The sequence below is a fragment of the Danio aesculapii genome, chromosome 9 (genome assembly GCF_903798145.1).
Source record: "Danio aesculapii chromosome 9, fDanAes4.1, whole genome shotgun sequence".
Taxonomy (NCBI): domain Eukaryota; kingdom Metazoa; phylum Chordata; class Actinopteri; order Cypriniformes; family Danionidae; genus Danio; species Danio aesculapii.
The window spans coordinates 25,444,381-25,470,053 of record NC_079443.1 but is presented as its reverse complement, the minus strand read 5'-3'; the positions used below and the strand labels follow the sequence as shown (position 1 = coordinate 25,470,053).

General features: G+C 36.8%; 3 protein-coding genes across 4 annotated transcripts in view; 1 reads left to right on the top strand and 2 right to left on the bottom strand.

The window, feature by feature from the left end:
• Nucleotides 1-20: 20 nt before the first annotated feature.
• c9h2orf69 (chromosome 9 C2orf69 homolog) lies at nt 21-4,025 on the top strand. Its single transcript, XM_056465297.1, is given in 3 exon segments — nt 21-230; nt 232-507; nt 2,113-4,025. Coding segments are annotated over 3 exon segments (1,020 nt in total). The 5' UTR covers nt 21-203; the 3' UTR covers nt 2,830-4,025.
• A 1,289-nt stretch (nt 4,026-5,314) lies between these two features.
• On the bottom strand, nt 5,315-16,203 carry stk17b (serine/threonine kinase 17b (apoptosis-inducing)). Its single transcript, XM_056465296.1, has 7 exons — nt 15,430-16,203; nt 10,385-10,597; nt 10,156-10,294; nt 9,451-9,577; nt 9,304-9,352; nt 8,134-8,313; nt 5,315-7,583 (listed from the first exon to the last, which is right to left on the bottom strand). Exons 1-7 carry the CDS (start codon nt 15,546-15,548, stop codon nt 7,346-7,348), a joined length of 1,065 nt encoding a protein of 354 aa, XP_056321271.1. The 5' UTR covers nt 15,549-16,203; the 3' UTR covers nt 5,315-7,345.
• A 2,059-nt stretch (nt 16,204-18,262) lies between these two features.
• Nucleotides 18,263-25,673, bottom strand: part of hecw2a (HECT, C2 and WW domain containing E3 ubiquitin protein ligase 2a) — a 35,038-nt gene continuing 27,627 nt past the window's right edge. For both annotated transcript variants that reach the window (XM_056465294.1, XM_056465295.1), the window contains exons 22-30: nt 24,764-24,877; nt 24,482-24,634; nt 24,296-24,394; nt 24,068-24,197; nt 22,342-22,488; nt 22,123-22,237; nt 21,956-22,041; nt 21,246-21,358; nt 18,263-21,149 (exon numbers count right to left, since the gene is read on the bottom strand). In XM_056465294.1, coding sequence (XP_056321269.1) covers nt 21,038-21,149; nt 21,246-21,358; nt 21,956-22,041; nt 22,123-22,237; nt 22,342-22,488; nt 24,068-24,197; nt 24,296-24,394; nt 24,482-24,634; nt 24,764-24,877 — 1,069 coding nt within the window. In that variant the 3' untranslated portion in view covers nt 18,263-21,037. The remainder of the gene's footprint in view (nt 21,150-21,245; nt 21,359-21,955; nt 22,042-22,122; nt 22,238-22,341; nt 22,489-24,067; nt 24,198-24,295; nt 24,395-24,481; nt 24,635-24,763; nt 24,878-25,673) is intronic.

Here is a 25,673-nt window from a genome sequence, read left to right as displayed (position 1 = left end):
GCTCTGCGCATGCGCGTCAATGACGCTCCCGTAAAGTGCCTCTCGGCGGCGTTTAATATAAACAATATACGTACATCTGTCAATATTTCATTAACCTGAAACATTAGGTTTATTTTATTCCGCAAGCACAACCGCCGAATACTTGAAACGCAAGACAACCGTTTGGATCATGTGGCGCTATTTTTTGCCCTGGTTTTGCTGTGATGGCTTTGATAACGCCACATAATCTCCGTGTTTATGGGAAGTATCCGATCAGTTGTGGCGTGTTTATCGCTAGCCTCTGTAGCGAGGAAAATGACCACCGCAACGGGGCTAAGCGTCTCCGGGACATCTTCTGCTGCGCCCGGGCTGCTCCGCCTCACTTCAGTCCCCGGCTACGACCAAAACCGTGTCAATGATGTTCTGCTCGTAAGACCCGCCACGCAAACCCAGAGACGATGCGACAATGACACTCAGAACCTGCAGGATGGAAATGACCACGTCGTGTTCTTTCCCGGAGACATTCAGGTCGGTGCATGTTATAATAATCATGGACCTCAAATGACTAAAGCCAATTGATACAAGTACGAGTGGACTGAATATCTATATTTAGTGTTTGATTACAGACGATCAAAACAGGCCCAAGGCATGACAAAAACATGCGGAGAAACCGCGTTTAGTACTTACACAGAGATGTCAGTGTCACGCGGTGTCTGTATTTCTGAAGAGATGCTCAGATTACCATGTTTACATTCATACCGTTTTACTCTTGTCATTCCGTTTTTGATAGCAATGAATGTAATGTATGTAAATGGAAATCTAAATAATGGCCATTATTTGATGTTAAAGTATAACTAACGTGAACTAGGTATAAACAACTTTTGCACAGCATTTTAAAATCAATTCAAAACTTACTAATGCATTATTAAAATACAAAGTTGGGTTAACATTAGTTCATGCACTGAGTTACTATAAACTAACCACGGACAACTTTATTCTCCCTAATGTCAACAAAGATCAATGATTACAGTAATGTACTTTTCACTGTTTGCTGATATTAGTAAATACATTAGCCAAAATTAACAAACTAGTGTACATTCTCAACAACTATTAAATATATCTAAATAAACCGCATTTAGTTTATTATTATTCATTTTTATTATAATTCAAGACATTCTCAATTACTTTTCAGCTTAGCTATATTTTGATTAATCATCTTGTGCTTTGCTTGATTTAATGGCAGTTATTTGAGAACGCCTCATAATAAAAAGTGTAAGTTGATATTTCATCGTTTTTTTTATGACAGCTAATTATCAGCACAAAACATGATCATGACAGACATGTAATATTCCTGAAGGAATCATGCTAACGGAAAAATGGAAAGCCTGGAATATTACTGAAATTAAAAAAACTATTTCACAGGTCATGGAGTTTACTAACGAAATAAATGTTGTCTAGTTATGTGCAATTGTAAAAAACATTCATGAGTGTATGATTTGATGAATGTAATCACAGTTTTAAATAAGCTAAATAGAAACGCTGTTTTTATATACGTTTAAAGGCCAAATGAATAGCCCTCCTGTCAAATTTGAGTACTTATCCAAATATTTCCCAAGCGCTGTTTAATGGACCAAAGGAATTTTCACAGTATTTTCTATAATAGATTTTTGTCTAAGGAAAGTCTTGTTTTGTTTAGTTTGTCTGAAATAAAAGCAGTTTTTATCGTTTTAAAACCATTTTTATGGTCAATAAATATCTCCTTAAATATGGTTTTTGATCAGTTGTCTACAGAACAAACCACTGTTGTACAATGACTTGTCTAATTAACCTAACCTGCCCAGTTAACACAATAACCTGGTCAAGTCTTTAAATGCTCTTCAAGCTGAATGCTAGTGTCTTGCAAAATAACAAGAAAAATATGATGAACTCTCATTATGGCAAAGACAGAAGAAGATAGTCAAATCAATGACAAGAATTAGTTAAAAATGTGTTTAAAAATCTCTCTGTTACGCTGCACTTGGAAAATATGTGGAAACGAAATTTCACAGGAGTAATCATTTTGCCTTCAACTGGATATAATATCTATCTCTGTCCCTGGTGCCTCTTCAAATGCATCATCTCATTCTCATCCAGAACTTCCAGCAGGAAATGGCCCTCCAGCCTGATGCCGCACCGTGGCAGTGCTGGAGTCTGGAGCGTGTTGGCTTCACCCTGGCCCACCGCTTCCCCGGCTGCCACATCTGGATCATCCGCGCTTCTCAAATGTACCTACACAAGTTCAGCTGCTATCAGAACTTTGTAGAGAGCAACTTATTCGGTGCACCAGAACATTCTGCAGACTACGGAGCCATTCGACACCTGAGGGCACTGCTAGGACACAGCATGCAGCAGGCAGGTCTGCCAAATCATTTACCCCCGCTTAGTGGCACATCCACCCCTGGCCCTCTTCCTGCCGGTTTCTCCCTGACCATAGTGGGCTTCAGTAAAGGATGTGTTGTCCTCAATCAGATGGTGTATGAGCTGGCCGGAGCCCGAGCCAACCCAGAACTCAAGTTGTTTTTGGACAAGGTGTCTGCGCTGTACTGGCTGGACGGAGGACACCCTGGCGGCAGCGAGACCTGGGTGACCGATAAGTGTGCTTTGGGAGCGCTGGCGTCCAGCGGGGTGGCTGTTCATGCTCATGTTACTCCATATGAGGTTCGAGACCCGATGAGGGCGTGGGTCGGGCGAGAACACCGGCACTTCATCAAGACTCTGGAGGATCTGGGTGCCTGTGTGAGCCACAAACTGCACTTTGAGGATGAGCCGGCATCCATTGACAATCACTTCCGGGTCATTCAGGAGTTCTGACCCTTCTCAAATCATGCTTCAACTATAGTCTTAACATGAAGATGGCTTTCTGTTGCACTTATATTTCATTCGTTTTGGGTTTCTATTAGTTTTAACCATAACAATTGAAGCTTCTGGGCAAAAAAATGAAGATAATGTGATCCACATGTTGGGTCAACATATTGATTATTCTTAGACACACAAATGAAGACATTTGATCCTCTATGAAATGTCCAGGTGGCCAAAACTCCAGATCAAAAATGTTGTGAAGCTACTGTAAAATGATTCTATATAATGGTGGATTGTTCAGCTGATGCACTTAATTTTAACATTTAGTAATTTCATAGTCTGAGATTTCATCACATGGACTTTCAATGGAGGGATCTTAAAAAGCAAAATACTTTAATTTGTCTTGCGACACTCTGATAATTTTATATTGTGAACAGGAGAATGACCAAACCTGTAAAAGATTGAACATGCCTGACATTAAGCCTTACTGTTTTTGCTTGTTGCATCTATCTACACGGGCTCTGTCGGACATACTAGAATGCTTGTTTGGCATTGTTAGTTTTGAATGTGGATATGCGAAGTACAACCATTACCTCGTCGTGTATCAAGGGCTCTCTTATCCTGCTAGATAGAAATGAATCTTAAAGTGCTTCATATTAATATAGTTCATTTGTTTTTATGTTGTTTAATAAGCATGGCTTTTCAAGCATGCGTAGCCCTAGATGTGTATGGATACTCTTGAACGCAAAACATTTCCTATACTGACCTTAGTAGTCATGCTACCTAACAAAGGCCTGTAGTCTTATATATCAAGAGAGAAACTAGATTTCTGCAGTATCATATCTACATTGGTTGATTATTACAAATATGTTCAGTGTTTGTGTTCCTTTGGTATTTCTTTCATTTGATTATCAAATCAGATATTCTAGGAATCTTCCATTGAGATGAGTTCTGTTGAGCATTTTCAGTGCAATGATGAAATATTACATTTTAAAATATTTTATTTATTGAGCGCACAACTGTTAGTGCTCTGCCCTAAACAAATCTTTACACGATACTCTAGATGGCGCTCTTTGTTTGAATTATGCTTTATGACTGGATCACATAGAAATGAATATGTGGATTTTGTAATATCCTGAATGTAATGTGCTGAAAGTGCTTCATAGTCATTCCATGCTGATGTAATTTAATAAAAATGACAAAATGTATCATCAGTGATCTCTGTAATTGACTTCTGGAAAAGAGTAAAAGGAGTCTCCCAAAAATGTAAAATTCTGCCCTCATTTACTCACCCTGGTTTAGCGTTTTTTCTTCTTCAGTTAAAAGTTATTTTGATAGATGGTACCGATTGACTACATAGTCATTTCTTTCCCTAATATGAGATGTGTGCCAGCAACCAACATTCTTCAGATCTACTTTTGTGTTCAACAGAAGAATCTCCAAGAGGTTTAAAAGCAGACAAGGGAGAATAAAGTGATGTCATTTTCGAGTGATCTAAGCCATTATTGAAAACATGATCATGAAAAGGGAAGAACACCAGCCCTAATTCTGTTATTTCGTTATTAATATGATTTTCTGTTACCTTTATTTTCACCATCCCTCAGTACAGTGACAGGCAGTTTGCTCTTATAATGTATCAGTCATGGACATTTGAAGAGAAAAATGAGGCACAAGAATTTATTTAAGTCTGACAATTATCAGAACCAGTATTATTTTATTATTATTTTAATAAATCAATTCCATTACATGGTCTTACTTAAATCCAAAATTGGAAAAGTTTGTAATGGATCAAAAATCAACAACAAATTCTATATTAAGGGCACATCTTTTACAACAGCAGACTCTCTAATAAAGGCTTTAATAAAATTCATTTAAATCAGCTGAACATCATTTATTCCAGTACAGAGAACTCAAAATCCACAGAATCTCACTATATCAGTTTTCACTAATCTTGCCTAAAATAAAGAGTCAAGCATGTTTATCCCTAAATGCCTTTTAAAAAGCTTGTCGCAGGTGTTCTGCAAATACCACAGTGACTGTCTAGAAATGCACTTTAAAGCCTGGCCTGTTCTCTGTTGAATTCCAGCTTTAAATACCTCATGGCCCTTAAAAGTTATTGTGGCCGTTTCCCAGGCAAGAAGTAGATTCAAGTTTTCCTTTAAGATGACGGAATACAGTGAGCACACGACCGTGACAAGAGCCTCTCGTCTTAGGAGACAATAGCTCTATTATGATTGCAGACTGGTGACATCTCTGGGAAAGAGCAGACAAACACACACACACAAGCTCTTCACACCTCTTTATGCAGAGAACAATAACTGAAGGCCTCGAGCCACCACTTCTGCAATACTAACATTTCCAGTTCTAACAGCCCTCAACAATATCACAAGAACTCCCTTGGCTAACATTGATTCTTTGCTCTTACACTTTCAGACATGCAGATTTCTGCATTCATTCCAGAATTCACACCCTATACTTTCATCATAACCAAACAATCTGAGCATCATTTCATTTCAACAATACCAGCTGACATTCACTACCCATCTTTTCAAGCCCTACGTATTCCAAGACCATAAATATATCTTTAAAACATTTCCATATCCCACTGAATATGCGTCCCTGTGACCAAAAGCAAACAAATCATTTACTTGAAATAAACCAGGCCTTAAAAAAGAACACCAGACTTTCAATTACTCACATTTTTCTCAATGTTTTGTTCATTAAAAACAGTCAATTCACACAGGAATGGAACAACTTCAGGGTGATCTACCCCTTTAATATTAATTATACACCCACATAAGGTTTAGCGCTGGCATTACACAAGATCAAGTGAGGCTGTGCGGCTCAAGCATAGAGGAAAAACAAATGCGCACAAAGGCACTGGAGAAATAGAAACCGGTAAACTGTGCAGATACAGCTAACCCTGAGAACAAGGCTCGGAATGAACGAGTATTGAAACCTCCATCAGTCAATAACATTAGCTTAAAAACAACTGTACAAGATAACAGAAACCCTGAGCTACCTCAGATTGGTGCATAGATAAATAGTCATTTTAAATGGAGGAATATCATAGATCATCACAGACTCGGAGACATTAGGCGCCTGCTGTGTGTCAATGCTAACGTTGCTTAATAACGGTTTATTATACAATACATTGACAGTAAAAAAGGAAATATTAAAAAGATTTTTTTTTTTTTTTAAAGGCAACAGATTCATTTAATTTAATAAATCTAACACCATTACAAATATTTTCTGATATTTTAATCACGCAGACAAAGATGGTTTAAGTGCCTTCCTGCATTTCTTTAGACGTTCTTTAGGAAGTTTGTGACCAATACGAACACATATTTGTGTAATCCAGGGTGTGTGTGCTGAGTCACACTGTTACGGAGCCCACTTATGCGTCAATGCCACAAGAAAGATGATGTTGTGAGACAAAAGCACACCCATGCTGAGAGGGCATTCCTGTAGTCTCTCTAGGTGCCTAATCAGAAATCCAGAACTCCCTCTTACACTGACACACATTAAACCAACACTCACATCCTCCTTTAAAGCAGAATTAAAGGGTTGGATCACCCCAAAATTGTAATTCTGCTATTTACTCACCTTGTTGTTTCAAACTATAAACATTAATAAAGATGCTCTGAAGGACTGCAGAGATTTCGGTTCCTCCACTGAAAGTCTATTCAGCCGATTTCAAAATCATTCAGTAAAGATGCTAAAGAAACAGCTTGGTCAAAGTCTTCTAAAGAGATGACAGATCATGGGTGAACCAATTTGATTTGAGATAAGCAAAATGCTTGACTGATGTGGGAGAACCAATAAGGATCGTTCTTGCTCGTCATGCCAGAATTTCAACAGCAACCAATGAAGTTTGTTTTGATCTGTTCAAGTCCAATATTTGTATGTGATTAAAAAAATCTCTTCATAATAAAGTGATCATGTCTCTGGAGAAATAAAAAACATTCAATTCACAGGAAGTAAAAAAAAAAATTCATAAATTAATCGTTTTTGGAGTTTTGGGTGAAGAGATTTAAGCAATAGAGTCTGTCAGAGTTAAAAATGAAAACTTGCTATGGATTTGAAACAACAAGGTGAGTAAAAGAAGCCAGAATTGTAATTCTGGGGTGAAGTGACCCTTTAAAACCTCTGGCACTCCTGAGCACTCCTACTTGTGCTTAAGTGCAGTAATCGAATCAGGGCTAAGAGCCCTCAGGAAATAAAATCAATAGTGAATATCAATTAAAATAGACAATATGTTCAAATTAATAATTTAAAATGCAAACATGACATGAAAAAAGCTCATCTTGAAACAGGACAGCAACATAGATATTTAGATTCTCACTATTATAATTTACACCAGATTTTGCCCTTTTTTGAAATAATCATCTTTGGTCAACCAAAGGATGGTGAAAGCTTTAGGACAGAAGCATGTTTGCTGGTGCTGTGTGGGCCAATACTTGAGCCAGCAAAACAAGGGCCACAAATGTGACAATGCTATATAGTGCAAGCGGGTTTCCCTTTAGGATCAGCATAAGTTGTCACCGTCACCCGTGGCTGACATGTCCTCATCGAAACGAAACCTCTTGGCGTGCGGCGAGTCCAGAATGTTCTCCTTGTCTTCAGGGTCCTCAGGTGGAGCAGACCACTTCCCTCCAAAACTCCTTTCCCGAGGAGTGCGTGGGGTCATGGGGACCGGATCAGAACCTGAATACTGAAGCCACAGCCAGGGATGGGTCATGCAATCGGCTGCACTGGGACGGTCTCTGATAAAGGAGGGGAGAATTCATATCAAGGCCTCTGATAAGTGAAAAGTAATCTGAAAATAAATATTGTGAACAATCCGAAGTTCATCAATTAGCTTAATGTGCCATCTTTATTCACACCAAACCTGTTTGCGTCCATTTTTACTAAACAGACTTCATCTGTTCTCACTTATTTTGATGCTGAAGTGTTCTCTTGAGTGTGTGTCAAAACAAATGAATAGAAAATGAAACCTGGACTTTGTACTTGATGATAACCAACAGTTATATGGGAATGTAAAGTCAATCGTGCCATAAAAGCATGATCTTTGGACATTTGTCCATTTATAAGCCTACCACTTCCTATCTAAAACTGCGTGATGCATAATAAAACTGTAAGACCCAGATTAATCACTGCTCTGGAGGTGGTAAAGAGCTTTCCATAGCCCCTATATCATTTGAATATGTATCTAGAAGCAGTAGCGCATGTCATTTTGCACAGCAAAAGGCAGAAAAGCTTCACTTCCTCTAACTGTCTGAAATGAGAGTGGTTCAGATTCAAGGACAAACTCACTCTGGCGCTTTGACCAGCAGTTTCCGGATGAAGTCCACAGCCAGTTCAGAGACCCTTGAAAAGGTCTCTCTGCTATATTCCACGTTCACCTGGGAAACATTTAGGAAGGTCTCTTGTTTGTCATCGCCAGCAAAGGGAGACTCTCCTGTCACCAGCATATAAGTGATCACACCCACACTCCTGATGGCAAGAGATACGAGATCAGTTTAGAAAAAAAAAATCCTTAACACAAAAACGACGACACAAAACATGGCATGCCATTTGTTAGCAGGTGTTTTGACTTAGAAATGAATACCTTAGTAAGAAATGTTACAAGATTTCTTAATATATGAAGTTAGTCTGAGCTTGCCGTTGAAGAATATTTAATTCACATAAAAGATTAAGCATAACAAAACGTAAACCAAAATAATGCATCCAAAAATGTTCTTGTGACTGGCTGCTCAGTGTTCTGCTCATAAAGCAAACCTAAATCACTCAAACTCACTTAAGAAATACACACAATGGTAGAATATTGATAAATTAAGATGAAACACATATCCTGAATTACAAAGATCTCTGGGTAGTCGCTTAGCTCAACTCAGCATCCCCAGAAAACAATATCCTATCAGATAAGAGCTTAGAGATGAATGAAATAAATGTATTCATATTTTGTGCCATATTTTTGTCTACCTTCATTTCTCACCAGTTGTGTGCTTTTTTCCTGGGCAAGATGGCATAAAAGGCCAAAGTAATAGAGTCTCATGAATGTGCAGCTTGATGCAAAGACCAATGGTAAAGGTCAGGATTTCATTAAATAATACATACAACTTTGGATTTGGTTTATTAATCCTATTCTCCCAGAGCATACCGTTTACTATTCACTTCCTTACTATAGACCAGTATGGGCAAAACCTCTTTAAATATCCTCACTGTGGGGAATAAAGAAGTCAATAAAGAAGAGCAAAGAACATTTGAACAACATTTTTGCTTGAACTATCCTTTTAGAGCATATAATAAACAACTTTTGGAGGTCTCGGAAATTCTGACTAACCAATTTCCCTGAACCAAGTAAAACATTTTCTATCAAGCAAAGAAACTTCCACAAGCTTTCATCATTTCATTCATATCCATGACATTTCCAGCTGGGAAACGGGTTTATTGAAACACCTGATGATAACGACTGAGACTCACCAGAGGTCTGTTGCTGTGGTGATTGGTTCATAGTTCAGAATTTCAGGAGCTGAAAGTATGACCAAAAATCATCACTTTGCCTTAGCATGAGCTGTTGACCATGCATACAGAGATCATTGTGGATTTGAAGAAGCTGAATAAACTTACCTACGTACTCAGGGGTTCCCAGAATCTCTCTGAGCTCCCCAGCAGAACCCAACCTGCGGGCCAATCCAAAATCCACTATCTTTATATCCCCCAATGGGCTCAGACTTGTCAAGAGAATATTCTGGGGCTACATAAAAAAAAAACATAGCTTCAGTAAATTTAAATTAGATGGAAGCCAACAACAGCAGCTGGTTTAGTCCAAAAAAAGTATAGTTTTTTTGTGCATTTGGGTCGGTTTACATTCTCAACAAACAAACCTCTAAAGGTCCGATACCACCTCTTTGAGCAAGTCTTACTACACTTGTTTGGTCCACTTTTGGAGCGCACCAGAATATGACTGCTGCCTTCACACCTGCCCAAATGAACCGCACCAAAAAGACAAACTAACTCTGGAACGTTTTAACCAAATTTAATGAGGCAGGTGTGAAAGCACCCGAAAAGGGATAGTTCACCCAAAACTGAAAATTCTGTCATCATTAACACAAATGTTTTTGAAAAATGTTGGAAACCTGCAACTTATGACTTGAATAGCATTTGTTTTTCCTACTATGGAAGTCAATGGCTTTCATGTTCAACAGAAAAAGGAAACTCATAAAGGTTTGGAACCACTTAAGGGGAGTCATTTATTTTTTACTTTAGGCTGAACTATCTCTTCAAGCTCAGAATGTGTTCAATGATGGTGGTAAAAGCAGCCATGTATCTGACCTTAAGGTCCAGGTGGACCACACTGCTCTGGTGCAGCAGGTGAATACCCTCAAGCATCTGTCTGATGAGACGAGTGATCTGACCTTCAGGCAGCAACTCATCTGACACACAGTGGTTAAATATCTCGCCACCCGCCGCACTGGTAAACAAACACAGTCAGAGTTGTTCCTAACGACCTCAACAATCATCCAATCAACAATAGTGTATCTTATCATTAATAAGCACTCACTATTCCAGCATCAGCACCAGGTCATGATCAGTCTCATATACAGCATTCAGGTTCACCACCCGAGGGTTGTTCTTCGCTGCCTCTAAAACAGCAATCTCGTGAATGACATCTGCTCTGCAGTCGCGACCTCGTCGACGCTTCTTGATGAACTTTGCAGCAAAGACTTTACCTGTGGTCTTTTCCACACAACGCTTTACCACTGCAAACTTCCCCCTGAGGGAGAAGAACAGAGACATGGAGGTTGAGGAGGACTTAAATCAAAACAGAAATTAAGACACGTAGGACATTGAGCAATAAACGAAGTAAAGTACCTAAAGTTTTATTATTTATTTTAACTTGTGATGGACTGAAACATGGCATCATGTGCACACATTCAGTTCTCTCTCTCACCACAGCTCTTACTGACACACATAGTTATTAACTGAGTCAAACCCTCCATTAGATGTTCTCACAGTTTAATATCAGGTTAGATGACTGATGTGGGCCAGGCTTTGCAAGAGAAACTGCAATTATGGTCACAGAATGAACAGGTGAGACATTAGCCTACAAGCATGTACTCAGAATCAATCCCATAATTCCTAGGACCAAACTGTGGCTCTTCTGCTGTGTCCATCATCTTTATAAACAATTGTTCATCATACTAAATGCAGAGTAGGATTGCACAATATTGGAAAAATCTGACATCATTGCAATATTTTTGTTTTTCTCCAGATGGCTTGAATTTGAAATGAATTCATACATTTAGATTGATTTAGCAAGGGAATGAAACATGTATAAAAAATACAAATTGCAAGCTTGGATTAATATAATAGAGCAAAGAGTTCATAAAAAAGATGAGCTTCATGGTTTTCTGGGGAATCAAACAATATTGCGGTACAGATGTTGAATAACCAAATGTAAAATAAGACTCCACCGTATAAAGAATTCACTCAAATCTTTCCTTATTAAAGTCAGTAAAGGTACAGTTTCTTGTGTCAAAATGCTTTAAACCCTTTTGAAATGCTTACACGGTCACATGCCTTAAAAACACAAGCAGATGATAAACTTTTACTCTGTTATGGTAAAACTCAGCAGTGACTCCACAAATCACACACACGTTTTGAACTGTGGCTCCTGGTCAACTATAATTCCAACTCAACACTGCAAATCCTGGCATGAAGCTGAAATGATATATTGTGCAGCCCTAAAGCAGAATCATACTGTACTCTATTCTGCATCCTTTATATCTTACCAAGTCAAAGCAGACAGCCAAATTTAAAATAGTAATAAATTGTTTGGTATATTTTAATTTAGGCATGGGCTGGTACAAGATTCTGACGGTATGATAACCTTGGATAAAAACATCATGGTTTCACAGTATCACGATACTGTGATTACTGCTCTAAAATATATAAGTCTGGGTAAAAAAAAAAACATTTTCTTTCCCCCACGAAAAGCAATATATTTTATTTTAAGAAAAATGTTAAATATTTTGGACCACTAGCTTTTAATGTAGAGGTTAGTATTTTAGGGGTTAGTATTTTTTTTTTTAACCTAAAAAACCTTTAAAAAACCTTTTAAACCTTTAACCTTTAAAAATTTCAATCAAATAGTTGTGAAAAACATGTAAAAAATAAATAAATTAATAAATAAATAAATAAATAAAACGTACAGAACCTATACCTTAAGAACGGTATAACATGATATTTTGTGGTTTAAAAATCTTGATTTGTCCAAACCATGGTAAACCTTGAAACCGGTTATCATCCCATGATTTTTAACTTGCAATTTATTCCTGTGATGGCAAAGCTGTTATATCCAGCAGCCCTTACTCCAGTTATCAGTGTAATTTGATCCTTCAGAAATCATTCAAATGATGACTCTAAAGTTGGGCTGCTTAATATTTGTTGTAGAAACCACAAGACATTTTTGAAGTGTTTGTAAAATATAAATGTTTTCAATGATATTATAAATCAATCCCCATAAATATAAATATTTATACGAGTTAGGGTTGTCGTGATCCCATTAAATCATCTTACGATACTACACCAGCTGAAGTATCATGGTCCCAAACAGTATTGTGATTCTGTAATTCATAACTCAAATTCTAAAGAAAATGGTCAGAAATACTATATTTTACATGTTATAATAGCTTTACCTGAATTGAATTCATAATTCTCTTATTATTGAAAAAAGTATTATTTGCACATCATTTCACCTAAAATTTCTTCATTCTTTTTGTCTATTTTGTATGTAACTGGCCAACAAAAAAATCATTAAATTAAAGATACAAATTACACCAAACAATATGTCACAAAAAGAGCATTTTCTAACCAAATTAGACTATATGAAGTCAAAAATTGTTTCAATGTTTCCTGTTGCCATTTTGGGTTTTTCATCTATTGTTTATCAGGTAACAAAGTAATTAAAAATGTCATTTTGAGAGTCGTCTTTTGAAGAGATTGTTGTTGCTACTAAGTCATATTGACAGGAACTGATTCAGGTGTGCATTTGAAATGTCAGAACACGTGCAACCTTAAAGGGCTCCACAGAATATCAAAAGAAAATGGTCTATTGTTGTGAGCATTTTAGTGACTCTTCCACATGCACATTATCCATTGTTGATAATCCGTTAAATGACGATACTACCGTTTACAAACTACAGTGGCACGGCCATTATTTGAGCCATATTATCGTGATGCTACCATAGTACTGGTAAACAGTGCAACCCTAATAGGAGTTATTTATTTATTTAAATATGTATATTAATATGGAAATAATAGAATGAATATTCATAATTGGTATTTCCTAGACTTTTGAAGAGTTTGTTATTCAATTGTTTTATCATTATAATCATTTTATTATCATGTTTTAATGTTTTTTTCTTCAGGTCAGAATAAATCAAATCAAAAGTGCTCTATTAGAGGAAATATGCAAGTTAATTTTCCAGAACAGCAGAATTAAACTCATATCTTCACATTTCTTTGCACAGAAACCTCCACAGAAACAAAAAATACATCTTCACACCGACAAGATAAAACTGTAAGCGAACTTGTGAAATGATTTCCTGTTAAACAACACGGCTAGTACCACAAAAACAACCCGAATATGGCTGTATGCAAATGGTGCGAGAGAGAAAGAGGAAGAGACCAATGTCACTTCCCTTTTCTCAGTATTCACAGTACAATCAACAGCCAAGCACAAAACTGGGTCTGGTTCCCACATGGGTTTCCTTCCTGCAAGCACCAAAGCCTTGCTGTAGAGCAATGACACACACATATTAGTCACAGTTCAGTGAGCAAGGCCTTTCCAATCCTGAATAGCTAAGCTGGACAGACTTCCACAGCAGACAACTTCAGTCATGCTCACACTTTCAGTCAAAATTAACCAGGGACACATCTATTTGGATCATATGTTTGCATGATTTGAGACCACAATACTTCCCTCAATGGTAATTATCACCAAGGACAGCCATTTACAAGTCAAGGACGAAAATAGTTTTTACAGTTTAAAACTGTATTAGAGCCTATAATAAAGCTTAAAATAGGTGTCTGTTTACAGGGTTTCTGCAGGTTTCAAGTTAAATTTAAGACTTTTTTTAGACATTTTAAGACCATTATGAATGAAGTTTTAGACTCATAAAGGGCTAAACGATAAGGAATTTTCAAATGGCCCTGATAGAAAATATTTTTATTTGCCCTTTAAAATAAATAAATAAACTTAATTTTTAAAAAATTATATATATATATATATATATATATATATATATATATATATATATATATATATATATATATATTACATTACATTTAATAATACAATAATAAATAAAAAAATAAATATTTTAGATATTTCTTAGCAAAATATTTTAAACATTGTGTAAAAACAAGCAAGCTCTATTTGTATACATTCACTTTTTTCCAACATAAACTTTCTTTAAAATTAAAAAAAGATCTTTAATGCTTAAATATATATTTTTTAACTATAATAAACTAAATCTATGCACAATAATCTGTCCAGGTCGATGTCCTCAGCTATAAATGCAGGGTGCATGTAAACACAAATGTTATTTAAAGGAAAATAATTAAACCATTGTGATAAATAGAGTTAAACATTACCTTTTTAAATAAAAAGTTTTGTTTTACCGAGATGGATTGTTGGTGATTGTATGGGTTTTGGTCAGATTGGGTAGCAATATATGAACACAGGAAAATTAAGGTCTATTTAAAAAGATTTAAAACTATCAACTCAATATTTCAGTAAATTTAAGACTTTTTAAGGCCTAAAATTAGAATTTTGGGATTTAAGACTTTAAGACCCCGCAAAAAAACTTGTTTAAATTTTATTTATTTTTTATCTTGGAGCAAAAAATAATCACTATCATAATTTTTTACATGATTTACAACAGACACCCAGAGTTATTCAGTGTAAAAAGCATTTATGTATAGGAAAATCTTGTTACGGCATATTTAAAACAAATTTAATTCGATTTCATATTTAAAAGACTTTATACTTAAAGATCACAGTGCAGGATGGAAATCCTATATTACCTGTGTGAGCAAGATGATTTCAATTATTTAAAAAATATAGATACACAATCAATAATTACGTTTACCAATTATGTATAATTGGCTCATACACAATGAGATTACATTATGAAAAGTAATACATATTAATATGTTTTTATCACCAAGGATGGCTTAAATTAATCAGAAATGAAAGTTGACAAGATGTTATTCCGATCATTCAGTTAATCAACATATTAAAATGATTTCTGAAGAATCATGGTGTAACCCTGTGGACTGAAGGTAATACTAAATCTTTGCAAACCAAGGAACTGATGCAGCTAAAAATATATAAATGAATTCCCTAAAAACATTTCAAAAGCAGACATGAAGTTTGTTGGTATATTTGATACTTCTGTATCAGAGAACTTTATGATATATGAAGAGAACTGTATTGAGCACAACGTACATATTAGTGATCATCAGTCCTGCAATATCATCATACACAATAACATGACATCAAACGAATACAGGCTTCAGCCATGGGAGTATTTTACACACCTGCCCAGTTCTTTGCCCATGTCAAACAGGGTGTCCAGAGGATCCGTGTGGATGTGAGAGTGAATCTCTGACAGCAGAGCCGAGGATCCACTGCGACTGTCCAGCCTCCTCCGGGCCATCGCCACCAATGTCCAGTCAAGTGTGCAGACTGTTGTTATCACTTAACCAGCACTGCTCATGTTCCGTCACCACCAGGAAGAAGTAAAAAAGCACCCACTGCCACCGGCCTCCTGGCGGTGCTCACGTCGTTAAAGAAAAAATAATAACTTCAGAAAGTGTTTAGTTCGTAGTTGTTTAGCAAATGTTGACAACAAATCTAATCGCTTCCCTGCCGTGAGTTTAGTTGGGTTTGGACACCGTAAGTTAACTGATGCTAGGAGCCTCTAGCTAGCGCAGATTAGCTCACGTAAGGCTAGCCCTCGACGATACCGCTAAAAGTTCTTGATTAAACTGTGTTCTTTACTAAAACGAAAGTATGGGCTGATTCGCCTCATATTGTTCAAAATTCCAACAGACAGAGAGACAGCTCTTCCTTACACGCAGGACAAAATCACGACATAAAGTTTAGAGCGGACACCCTCTTCCTCTTCTCAAGGGAAAAACAGCTGTAGTTCAGCTGACTAACTGTCCAATGAACTCTGGATGAAGTTGAGCGACGAGTAAACACGTTCGGCGGCTAATTCATGCTGAGGTAAAGTCGGTCTTGGATTCCTGGATTCGGTTTGCCTCTTGTCCGCCGGCTCTTCAGTTTCAAATTCTGCTCTGATGCCAGTGCGAGCAGCGAGGCATTACGTCAGCCCCCTCGTCATCGTCGTGATCGTTTAGAAATCGCCCATTGTACCGCGATAGACGTAGACAGACAGACAGACAGACAGACAGACAGACAGACAGACAGACAGATAGATAGATAGATAGATAGATAGATAGATAGATAGATAGATAGATAGATAGATAGATAGATAGATAGATAGATAGATAGATAGATAGAATGCGACTTATAATTGTTATTTTAATATAGAGAATTCGTCACAACAGCAGTCATTCAGCTGGTTTAGTATCGATTTATTTTTCATTTTAACAGATTATTTTGTGTTCTCATTTGTGTTTACTGTTTGCTAATCAGTTTTGCGTGAAATGTAAAGGAGGTGAGTCTTTTCAGATCTGCAGCTTTAAGGTTTTGGTATTGTTTCCTATTGACATCTGAAGTAGAAACAGGACTTTGGACGATGACAGGTGCAGTTTGATTATCCTGACAGAAAGATAAAATGATTTCAGTCTTACGACGGGAAAATTACCGGAGTTTCCTAAATGACACTAGCTTTAAAGCACAGAGACCAACACAATAAAAGAGACCAGAATAGTACTCGAATGACTGGTACATTCAGTGCAAAATATAATTTAAACACAGGACAAGACTGACATACATATATTACAGCTATTTACACAGATGGACACATGATGGAACACATGCAGGTACACATTTTCACCAACTGTTTTCAAGGGATGACTCTTTCTTCAGCATCATTTTACATGACCAGTGATCGATACATTTCAATAACAGAGCAGATGAATTATGAAAAGTATGGAAGTGAGACTTTGTTATTTATTAATTCTTTTATTTTTGTTACTAATCCCACATCCCACCCCTGATTAACAGCAACTCCTCATGCAAATTAAGCTAACCTGGACTCGTGTTGTTCACTAATTCCAGCATGCAATATCAAGCTATGACACAACGCCATCTAAGGGTCAAACTCAGATACTGCTTCTTTGACCCTGCATGCAGTATTTTATCCATAGATCAGTTACATAGAGAAAGGAGCTGTTTTAAGACAAATCCAAAATCCTAGGATTTCCGTGCTTTGGCCAGATCAGCATTTGTGTGGTGTGAAAGCGTGATTTTGTGTATTGCGTGTTTCATGTCTCGTGGAAGGAAAATACATGTCTGTAAACAAGGGGTGCGACTTGTCACCCAAAAATGAGAAACTTTACATCTGTTATTTGAGAGTTTAGCTCTGACACATGGTGACTGTTCCATTATTACACCATTTCCAAAACACTTCATACCACTTGTGCAAGGGTGTTACAGTTCTTGTCATATCTTATCCTTTTCACTTACTGATTTTTCAATCAGTTTTACTGGTTTCACCCACTTCAGCCCTGATTTTAAGTTTCTCCATCTGACTGCACACATAACCATGATATTATACCCAACTCCGCATTTTAATAAAGATGATTTCAAGGCCACTGTTTGTGTCTAAAGCCACAGTTTAGAATAAAAGGTCTCCTTATAATTAACCCTTACAACAAATCTACTTTCCTGAAAAACAAATATCTGTTGCACACATTGCACATGGTGATCAGTGTTTATACATTCATAGTTTTATGAAGAGATTGTTCATCTAAAAATAAAACTTTGCTATAAATTTGCTCACCCTCAGGCCGTCCAAAATGTAGGCGACTTTATTTTTTCCTTTGCTGAAACCGATACATAGTGTTTCACAGACTGCAGCTTAAAAATGAATGCCTGTGTCTAGTGATGACACTTTGAAGTCTTATGAAGCAAAACAAGCAGTCTGTGCAAGAAATTGAACATTATTTACAGCAGTATAATCTTTAATCCACAGCCCTGGCAAACAGTTCTGAGTGTGTTTACGATTCACATAATGATCGCAGACATAAACTCACACATGAGCTGTTTGCATTTGTCTGTTGTGTTCTTTATCAAAGTGGTACTAACTTGTGCTTATCCTGAATGCTGCAGCCTACATACAAAAGTCATATTGTGTTCAAGTGTCTGAGAGAGCTAACATTTGACATTTCATATATCAAGCATATTTGGCACGCTGTCCTGGGAAAGAGCCCTGAGCTCAAAATATCCTAGAGCGCGGGGCTCCCTCCGATTTGAAGGGCGAGAGGAGAGTTTGAGCTCAGGTAGGCCTCGAGAACTCCCCTGCTTGTGGACGTGCTGAGATATATCTGGCTAAAAGTTGTCTTAAGATGCTATTTTGAAGTAGTCAATTTACTTATGGTGTATGTCTTTGAGACCATGGGAGAAAACCGGGAAACTTGGGGAAAACCCACACAAACACGGGGAGAACATGCAAACTCCGCACAGAAACACCAAACGGCTCGGAGAGGGGCCGAACCAGAGGCGTTCTTGCTGTGAGGCAACAGTTCTAACCACTGGGTCGCCGTGCCACCCAATCGAAGCAGGGGAGGAGTGGAAGGGGGGATTCTTCAAGACGAAGATGACTGGAAAGAAAAACTCTGGTTATTTATAGTGCGTCAGTATTCATCTGATTGGTGCAATATACAGAGCTGATGCGGTACCAGCTGTGTTCAATCATAAGCACGTGATCCTCTCGAAATTAGTTTATAAATAAACCACACTTAGTTCAGTTTCTTGCACACTTTGTTTTGTTACATAAGACTTCAGTGTATTTTCAAGAGCCACAAACATCATTTCTGCAGAATGTTTTTTATTCATTTAATTTTTGGGATTCTCGAAGTGCCAACAGCCAATGACTTGTTATGACTCCCAGAGGACCGTCGTTTCAGCTAAAACAAGTTTGAAATTCCGCTGGAAAAAAGTCACTTGCACATTGAATGACCCAAGGATGAGTAAATTAACAGCAAATGTTCATTTCTGGGGTGAACGATCCCTTTAAGTAACATTTGTAGGTTGCATAAAGGTTTGAGAGGTGAATTAAAAATGTGTGAATGTTACAAAGTACTGGTGTTTGTTAGTTAATCAGTGTTGTCCAACCAAAGTGAATTACTACATTTACAGTCCTCCGGAACAGTCTGGTGATAAATGTCTTGCTCAAGGGCACAAGAGGTGATAGAGGAACCATCTAGTTCATTTGAACCTAGGATGTTCAGGTTGCTATTCTACAACCACTACGTTTGGTGCAAGAATCTCTCTAAGAGAGTGTGCATGCTCTTTTATGTGTTCATTCTCTTTTAAGATTGGAAAATTAGTAAACTAACGCTTTCAGAGCTGCAGGCAAGATCAACATTATTCAGACACAGAATCACACCCAGTTAAAGCAAGAAAACCACAAAGCTTTCTTGACTGACAATGACATTATATCTTCATGACAGAGAGTTATTATTTGTTAAGATGTTTGTTCCTTCAAACCGTGTTTGCATCTGGCTTTAAGAAGCAATTTGATTGATCTTATCACCAGCAGACAGGAGGCACACATTTGGTGATTTAATCCATATGGTTTGTCCTATTTCAAGCACTTACAATATCCTGAATGTTTTAGGGGTCTGTGAACAGGTGCACATATACCTGTAGATCTTTGTGTAGAAGTGATTGAAGAAGGACAAGCATTTTTAAATAAAAAAATCTTTCTTACACCTATATTAAACGTTGTTCACTTTTGATCAGATCAACAAAACTGCATCTTAACACCAGGGATAAACAGGGCCATAGAGACCATATCTCTATAACTAGACCATAGACCATGCATCTCTGCTTTCTTCCAGTGTCGAAAAGTGAAGCCAAAACGTGCGACCAAATTATGTCATTTGGAACTTGTGTAGCAGTGCTTATGAGCTGAAGCCACACAATAAAAATTTCCACTCAAACATTTGCTGATCCAATTACAAGTGCCCTATTTTATAGCATCAAATAACTACAAATGGAGACTTGAACATATATTAATGTGATATAAACTACTTAAATTGGTGGAAACCATCTTTGGGTAAAATTATTTGAAACATAGTTGAATGTGCAGCATGATGTCTGCTTAGGTTTGCTCCGATTTGAATTGCATAAACTAAATTGGCTATAATGTGTAAATGAGTGTTTCCCAGCACTGAGGGTTGTACTTGCGCCAGAAGGGCATCCGCTGGTAAAACATATGCCAGAGTAACTGTTTTTCGTTCTGCTGTGGTGACCCCTGAGAAACAGGAAAATAAGCTGAAGGAAGGTGGGTGAGTGAGTGAGGTAATGAGATTTTTTTAAAGTTTCAATGTCTTGTACAGCAGCCTGGCTCCAGAAAACCTTTTGATTGCACTTTTGTCAGGATCTGTGAGGCACACATAGACCAAGGGAAGGCAAGTTCAGTCAAGGATTGCCGCAGCCCTATATTAATGTAATAAGAACCTCCTAAAATTGCAAAGTGCAGTTGTTTTTGTTTGTTTTTCACTTGGTTAAAACCTCCTGATTTTATATTGAGAGGGTGAGGTTTATGATCTGTTCTACATCCAGTCAACAGGGGGCGAACATAATGTTTTGGCTTCACTTTACAGAACACATGAGGCAAACTCAGTCTAATGCCAAGACCAAACCCAAGCGATCAAGACCCCGGCTCTGATTTCTGTGAATGTGAACGTCTGTTTGTGTGAAGGATGAAATGCAGTTTTCACAGCAGGCTGTCGACTCCATACGGTATAGAACAAGAGTTGGCACTCGCTCAGTGAGTCACTAGATGGCATACATTTCAGTTCCATAGACTCTGATAAAATGATTATGTAAGTGTCTGGTGACAAAGGCTGTAATAAAGAGTGAGGAATGATAATTAAGCCTGCACGCCGAGTCAGGTTTCGAGAACTAAGGAGAAAAAATGAATAGCACTTTTGCTGTGATGAGAGCTCATTCCAGACCAAAGGTGCTGGTTTCCTCCACAGCCGTGACCATCTTCTCATAGAGCATGGAGAACGAGGGGTAGGGAGGGAGATCCAGCCGGTTAAAGCAGGTGTGAGCCCTACACGAACATATAAAGAAACATGACATTAGCTGATTGATTATCAGCGCTGGATAACATGTAAATCCCACTGTAAAGTCTAAATGTTAGACATACCGTGGGAGGGAGGTCACTTTGCCCCATTTCTCCACACAGAATCGGCGTGGACCATTACTGCCCCGCAGTGAGGCAAAGCCCTCATAGGGAATGCTGGAAGTTCCTGTAACAAACTAAAGGAAGACAGAGACACATGTTGACATGGCTTATTTGATCTATCCAGAGAAGAGCTACGGCATGAATTGTGTTGATCTATGCAGTACAAGATCACTATGTGAAGCTAAATCTTTGATCTAACATGAAGTGCACATTTTTATTTAGTTTTAATATTTTTTATTTAATTTCGTTTTTTTTTTTAGTTTTCCTCAGAAAAGCTGTAATTATTTTATCAAAATCACACACACACACACACACACACACACATTAGTATTTGTGATTTATGAGGACATGAGTATATAGTCATTTTAGATATAGGTATTTTATCTGCTCATTACATGGCCTTACCCCTCCACTACCCCTGAACCTAAGCATCACAAAATTTGAATGTATGTATTAAGTGTGTATTTTAAGAACTTTGACATGTCCTCGTAAACTACCCTAATATAGTACAACTCATTTTGTCATTATACAAATGTTTGTCCTTGTAAACCACCAAAACCAGTACAAATAAAGTCTTTACTATTACTTTTGATGAATTAAACATATTCTTTCTGATTAAAAAATAATAAAAATCTTACTGAGCCCATACACCAATTGAGATGTGAGTGTACCTGAAGGAGTCGTAGTCTCTGTTCATTGTTGAACCTCTCCACAGCAGCCCAGAACCATCGAATCACTATGTGGTTGTCATGATAACCTTCAAGGACAGTGATAATAAACATTTTTAGACATTCGGTTATATTTCAGTGAAAAACACCTGGATTAGTTTCAGTAATACCTCCTCTGTATTCTGTGTTGTTTCTCCAGTCGGTCAGGTCAATCTCTGCTGTTCCAGCAATGACCAGCTCCAGCTCTCGGGCATCAAACACTGAGACGAGCCGCACGTCCACCACCTGCACAGGCACACGTTCTCAGATCAACATCCCGTTATGAGTTATTATTGTAATTTTGATTATTATCTTTATTAGTCATTAATATTCACAGATTCAGACTTTACCTCATAAAATCCTCGTACAAGACTCTCTGTCTGCTGAGCCACACCTCTCTCAATCCTCCACTTCACCATGCGCTCAATGTACTCTTTCTTGTTCTTGTCTGACACAGCAATGCCAGATCCACCCGGTTTTAGTTCACGTTCTGTTATCTGACATAGAAAAATTCATTTTCAATTTTTGTTTTTATAAAACCACAATAAACACATCTGTATATTATTATTATTATATGTATATTTATGAAGAAGCCATTTTTTAATGTAAGAATGAGTACGGCCATTTGTGAATGTAATATGTCTGGTTTAATCTGTTATTCCTGTTATATTTTGGTGTATAATAGCTGTCCTTATTTTGCTGCTTGAAACTGGTAAATCTTACTATATTTTTTCATGCACTCTTAATTATAAACCTAATAATTATAAACCATGAATTATAAACATAATTAATTATAAACTGTAAATAATTGTACTGTTGTACTTAATTAATCTCATTATTTCCTTAGTGCTCCAAATGAATTAGACGTCTCGCACATTTACATTAACACAGCTTCTGCAACCAAAAAATAAGATGGATACGACCCAGAGAAAAACACATGTATCTTGTTCAGATAACCTTCCTAACCCTAACTCTAGGTGTTTTGGTGTTTTGGTTGGCTGCTAGTGTTTTGGTAATATAATCATTGTATACTAGAGAAATACTACTTTTTTTTTTTACACAAATTAAAAACATGTTTATTTTCACAGCATTCTTTCTAATATTTAGCAAGGGTGCCAATAACATTGACCATGACTTTATATATTAAGCTTTGGAAAAAAGTAGACTATTTATGATTCTCAGACTCTCTGGAACTATGGGATTTATCAGATATGTGATGGTAAAATGTTAATATTTGGTAACAACTGATAAAATATATTTAAAAATGTATATAAAAATTAGAAGTGCAAAATTATTAGTTTTTCAGAAAATAACAATTGGAAATGTGTGTATCTTTCTAAACATCAGGATTATTTATTTCTAAACTCATCTTCTAAAACAATAAAATAAATAAATAACATGGCACCTTTTTTGTTATTTTATGGAAATAATGGACACACAGTTGAAGTTGAAGTCAGAATTATTAGCCCCTCTGTTTATTTTTTCCCCAATTTCTCTTTAACGGGGGGAAGATTTTTTTCAACACATTTCTGAACATAATAGTTTTAATAACTCATTTCTAAAAACTGATTTATTTTATCTTTGCCATGATGACAGTAGATAATATTTGACTAGATATTTTTCAAGACACTTCTATACAGCTTAAAGTGACATTTAAAGGCTTAACTAGGTTAATTAGGTTAACTAGGCAGGTTAGGGTAATTAGGCAAGTTATTGTATAACGATGGTTTGTTCTGTAGACTATCAAAAAAAATACAGCTTAAAGGGGCTAATAATTTTGACCTTAAATTGTTTTTTAAAAAATTAAAAACTGCTTTTATTCTAGCTGAAATAAAACAAATAAGAATTTCTCCAGAAGAAAAAAATATTATCAGACATACTGTGAAAATTTCCTTGCTCTGTTAAACATCATTTGGGTAATACAAAAAAAGGATTTCTCAGAAGGATTTAGGACATTTCTAAATGTAGAAATTTGCTTTTCCAAGTATTTAACATTAAATAATGACAGACCAGCCCTCTACATATAATAATGCTATCAGCCAAACATACACACCCACACGCACAAACCATTCCTACCTGTCCAAACACTTCCTCATTGACTGTAAAGGTGAGGTCCAGCATGTCCTCGATGTCATTGTCCTTCATCCACTGCAGACTCTGATGAAACTCCTCATCCAGAAACTCTAGATCACTCAGATCACATGGACTGCGAACACATAAACATTACACATGTGAAAGAGCTGCACATATTTTACATGTAAACTGGGAAACAAAAAGGGTGCTAAAGTAAATGTGAAGACTCACATGCGGAGAAGGCCTTTGTAAAAGGGTCGGGTAAAGAAGGCATCCAGCAGGTACTGATGAATTAGAGCGAGGCCCAGAATGCGGCCACTGAACCGGAACCTAAGAAACTCAAAATCAGTCTAGAAATACACTCAGACACCGACTGTTAATGAAAATCATCCAGCCCTTCATATGTGGGCTGATTACCACTCATGATGGTTGTCCACAAAGGCTGACATGGGGCTGATCTGCACAGTGTAAGTGTCATTAGCTGAGTATTCAAATAGTCCATAGTATGGGTTAAAAAGCTCACGGGAAACCAGGAAGAAGAACTCCCTGGATGGACCACTATAGTCCAACCTGAAAAAAATAAAAAGCGAAAAAAATGTAGATTACTACACACTATGTGTGTGCTATTTATACACTGTATAGTTAATATGTGTGTATTTGTGTGCTATATATGACAAAAAAACATATATATATACCAACCCCTCTTCTCCGACAAAGCTGACGTAAAGCCTGCTTCTTTGGAGGTCTTTGCGGGAATAACACATGATCTGATTGAAAGCATCCTCAAGCAGATGATCTCTTCTTATTATTAACCTAGAAAGAGAAGAAAAGTGCATCACAACACAACGTAGCAGAAGAGGTAAAAGCCTGAGAAAAAGCATGGAGCATTTTCACAATGATTGCTTTCTGGTGTACAATACATTGCCCCACAGGATAAACTGAATTCCCACCCAAACACATACAACTCCATCATGAGGTTTGATTATAATAATATGTTGCTACATTTTGACAAAGATCATTATTATTGTTGTTCTATATAATGCTGATGTTTTCTATATGAATATAAATCTAAGTTATAAATCTCAATCTAATAAAACTTGAGGAAAGGAAGTGTCATGGAAAGGAAAAGCATTTGTTTTCCAGTAGCAAACTGGTTGTATTGTGATTAGCGTGAACCATAAGCTTATAGTCTCCAACATGATCGTAAACACTTCAAAATAGGCTTGTAGTCACTTCCAATATGCCTGTAATCTTCAAGACAAAACATTAATCGAAGAGACAGTTCACCCAAAAATGAAATCTTTGTCCATGTTCAAAACCTATTTTTGAGTTTCATTCTTCTGTTGAATGCATTTGTTTTGAAGAATGCTAATTGATGGCAGAGTTCCATAGTTTTTTTCCGCTTTATGGAGGTCAATGAGTACCAGCATTTTCCAAAATATCTTCCGCATGTCCTAAACTCTGTATGTATCTCAAGCTCCTGTGTGTAGGTTCAGTAATATTATGTGTATATATATATATATATATATATATATATATATATATATATATATATATATATATATATATATATATATATATATATATATATATATATATATATATATAA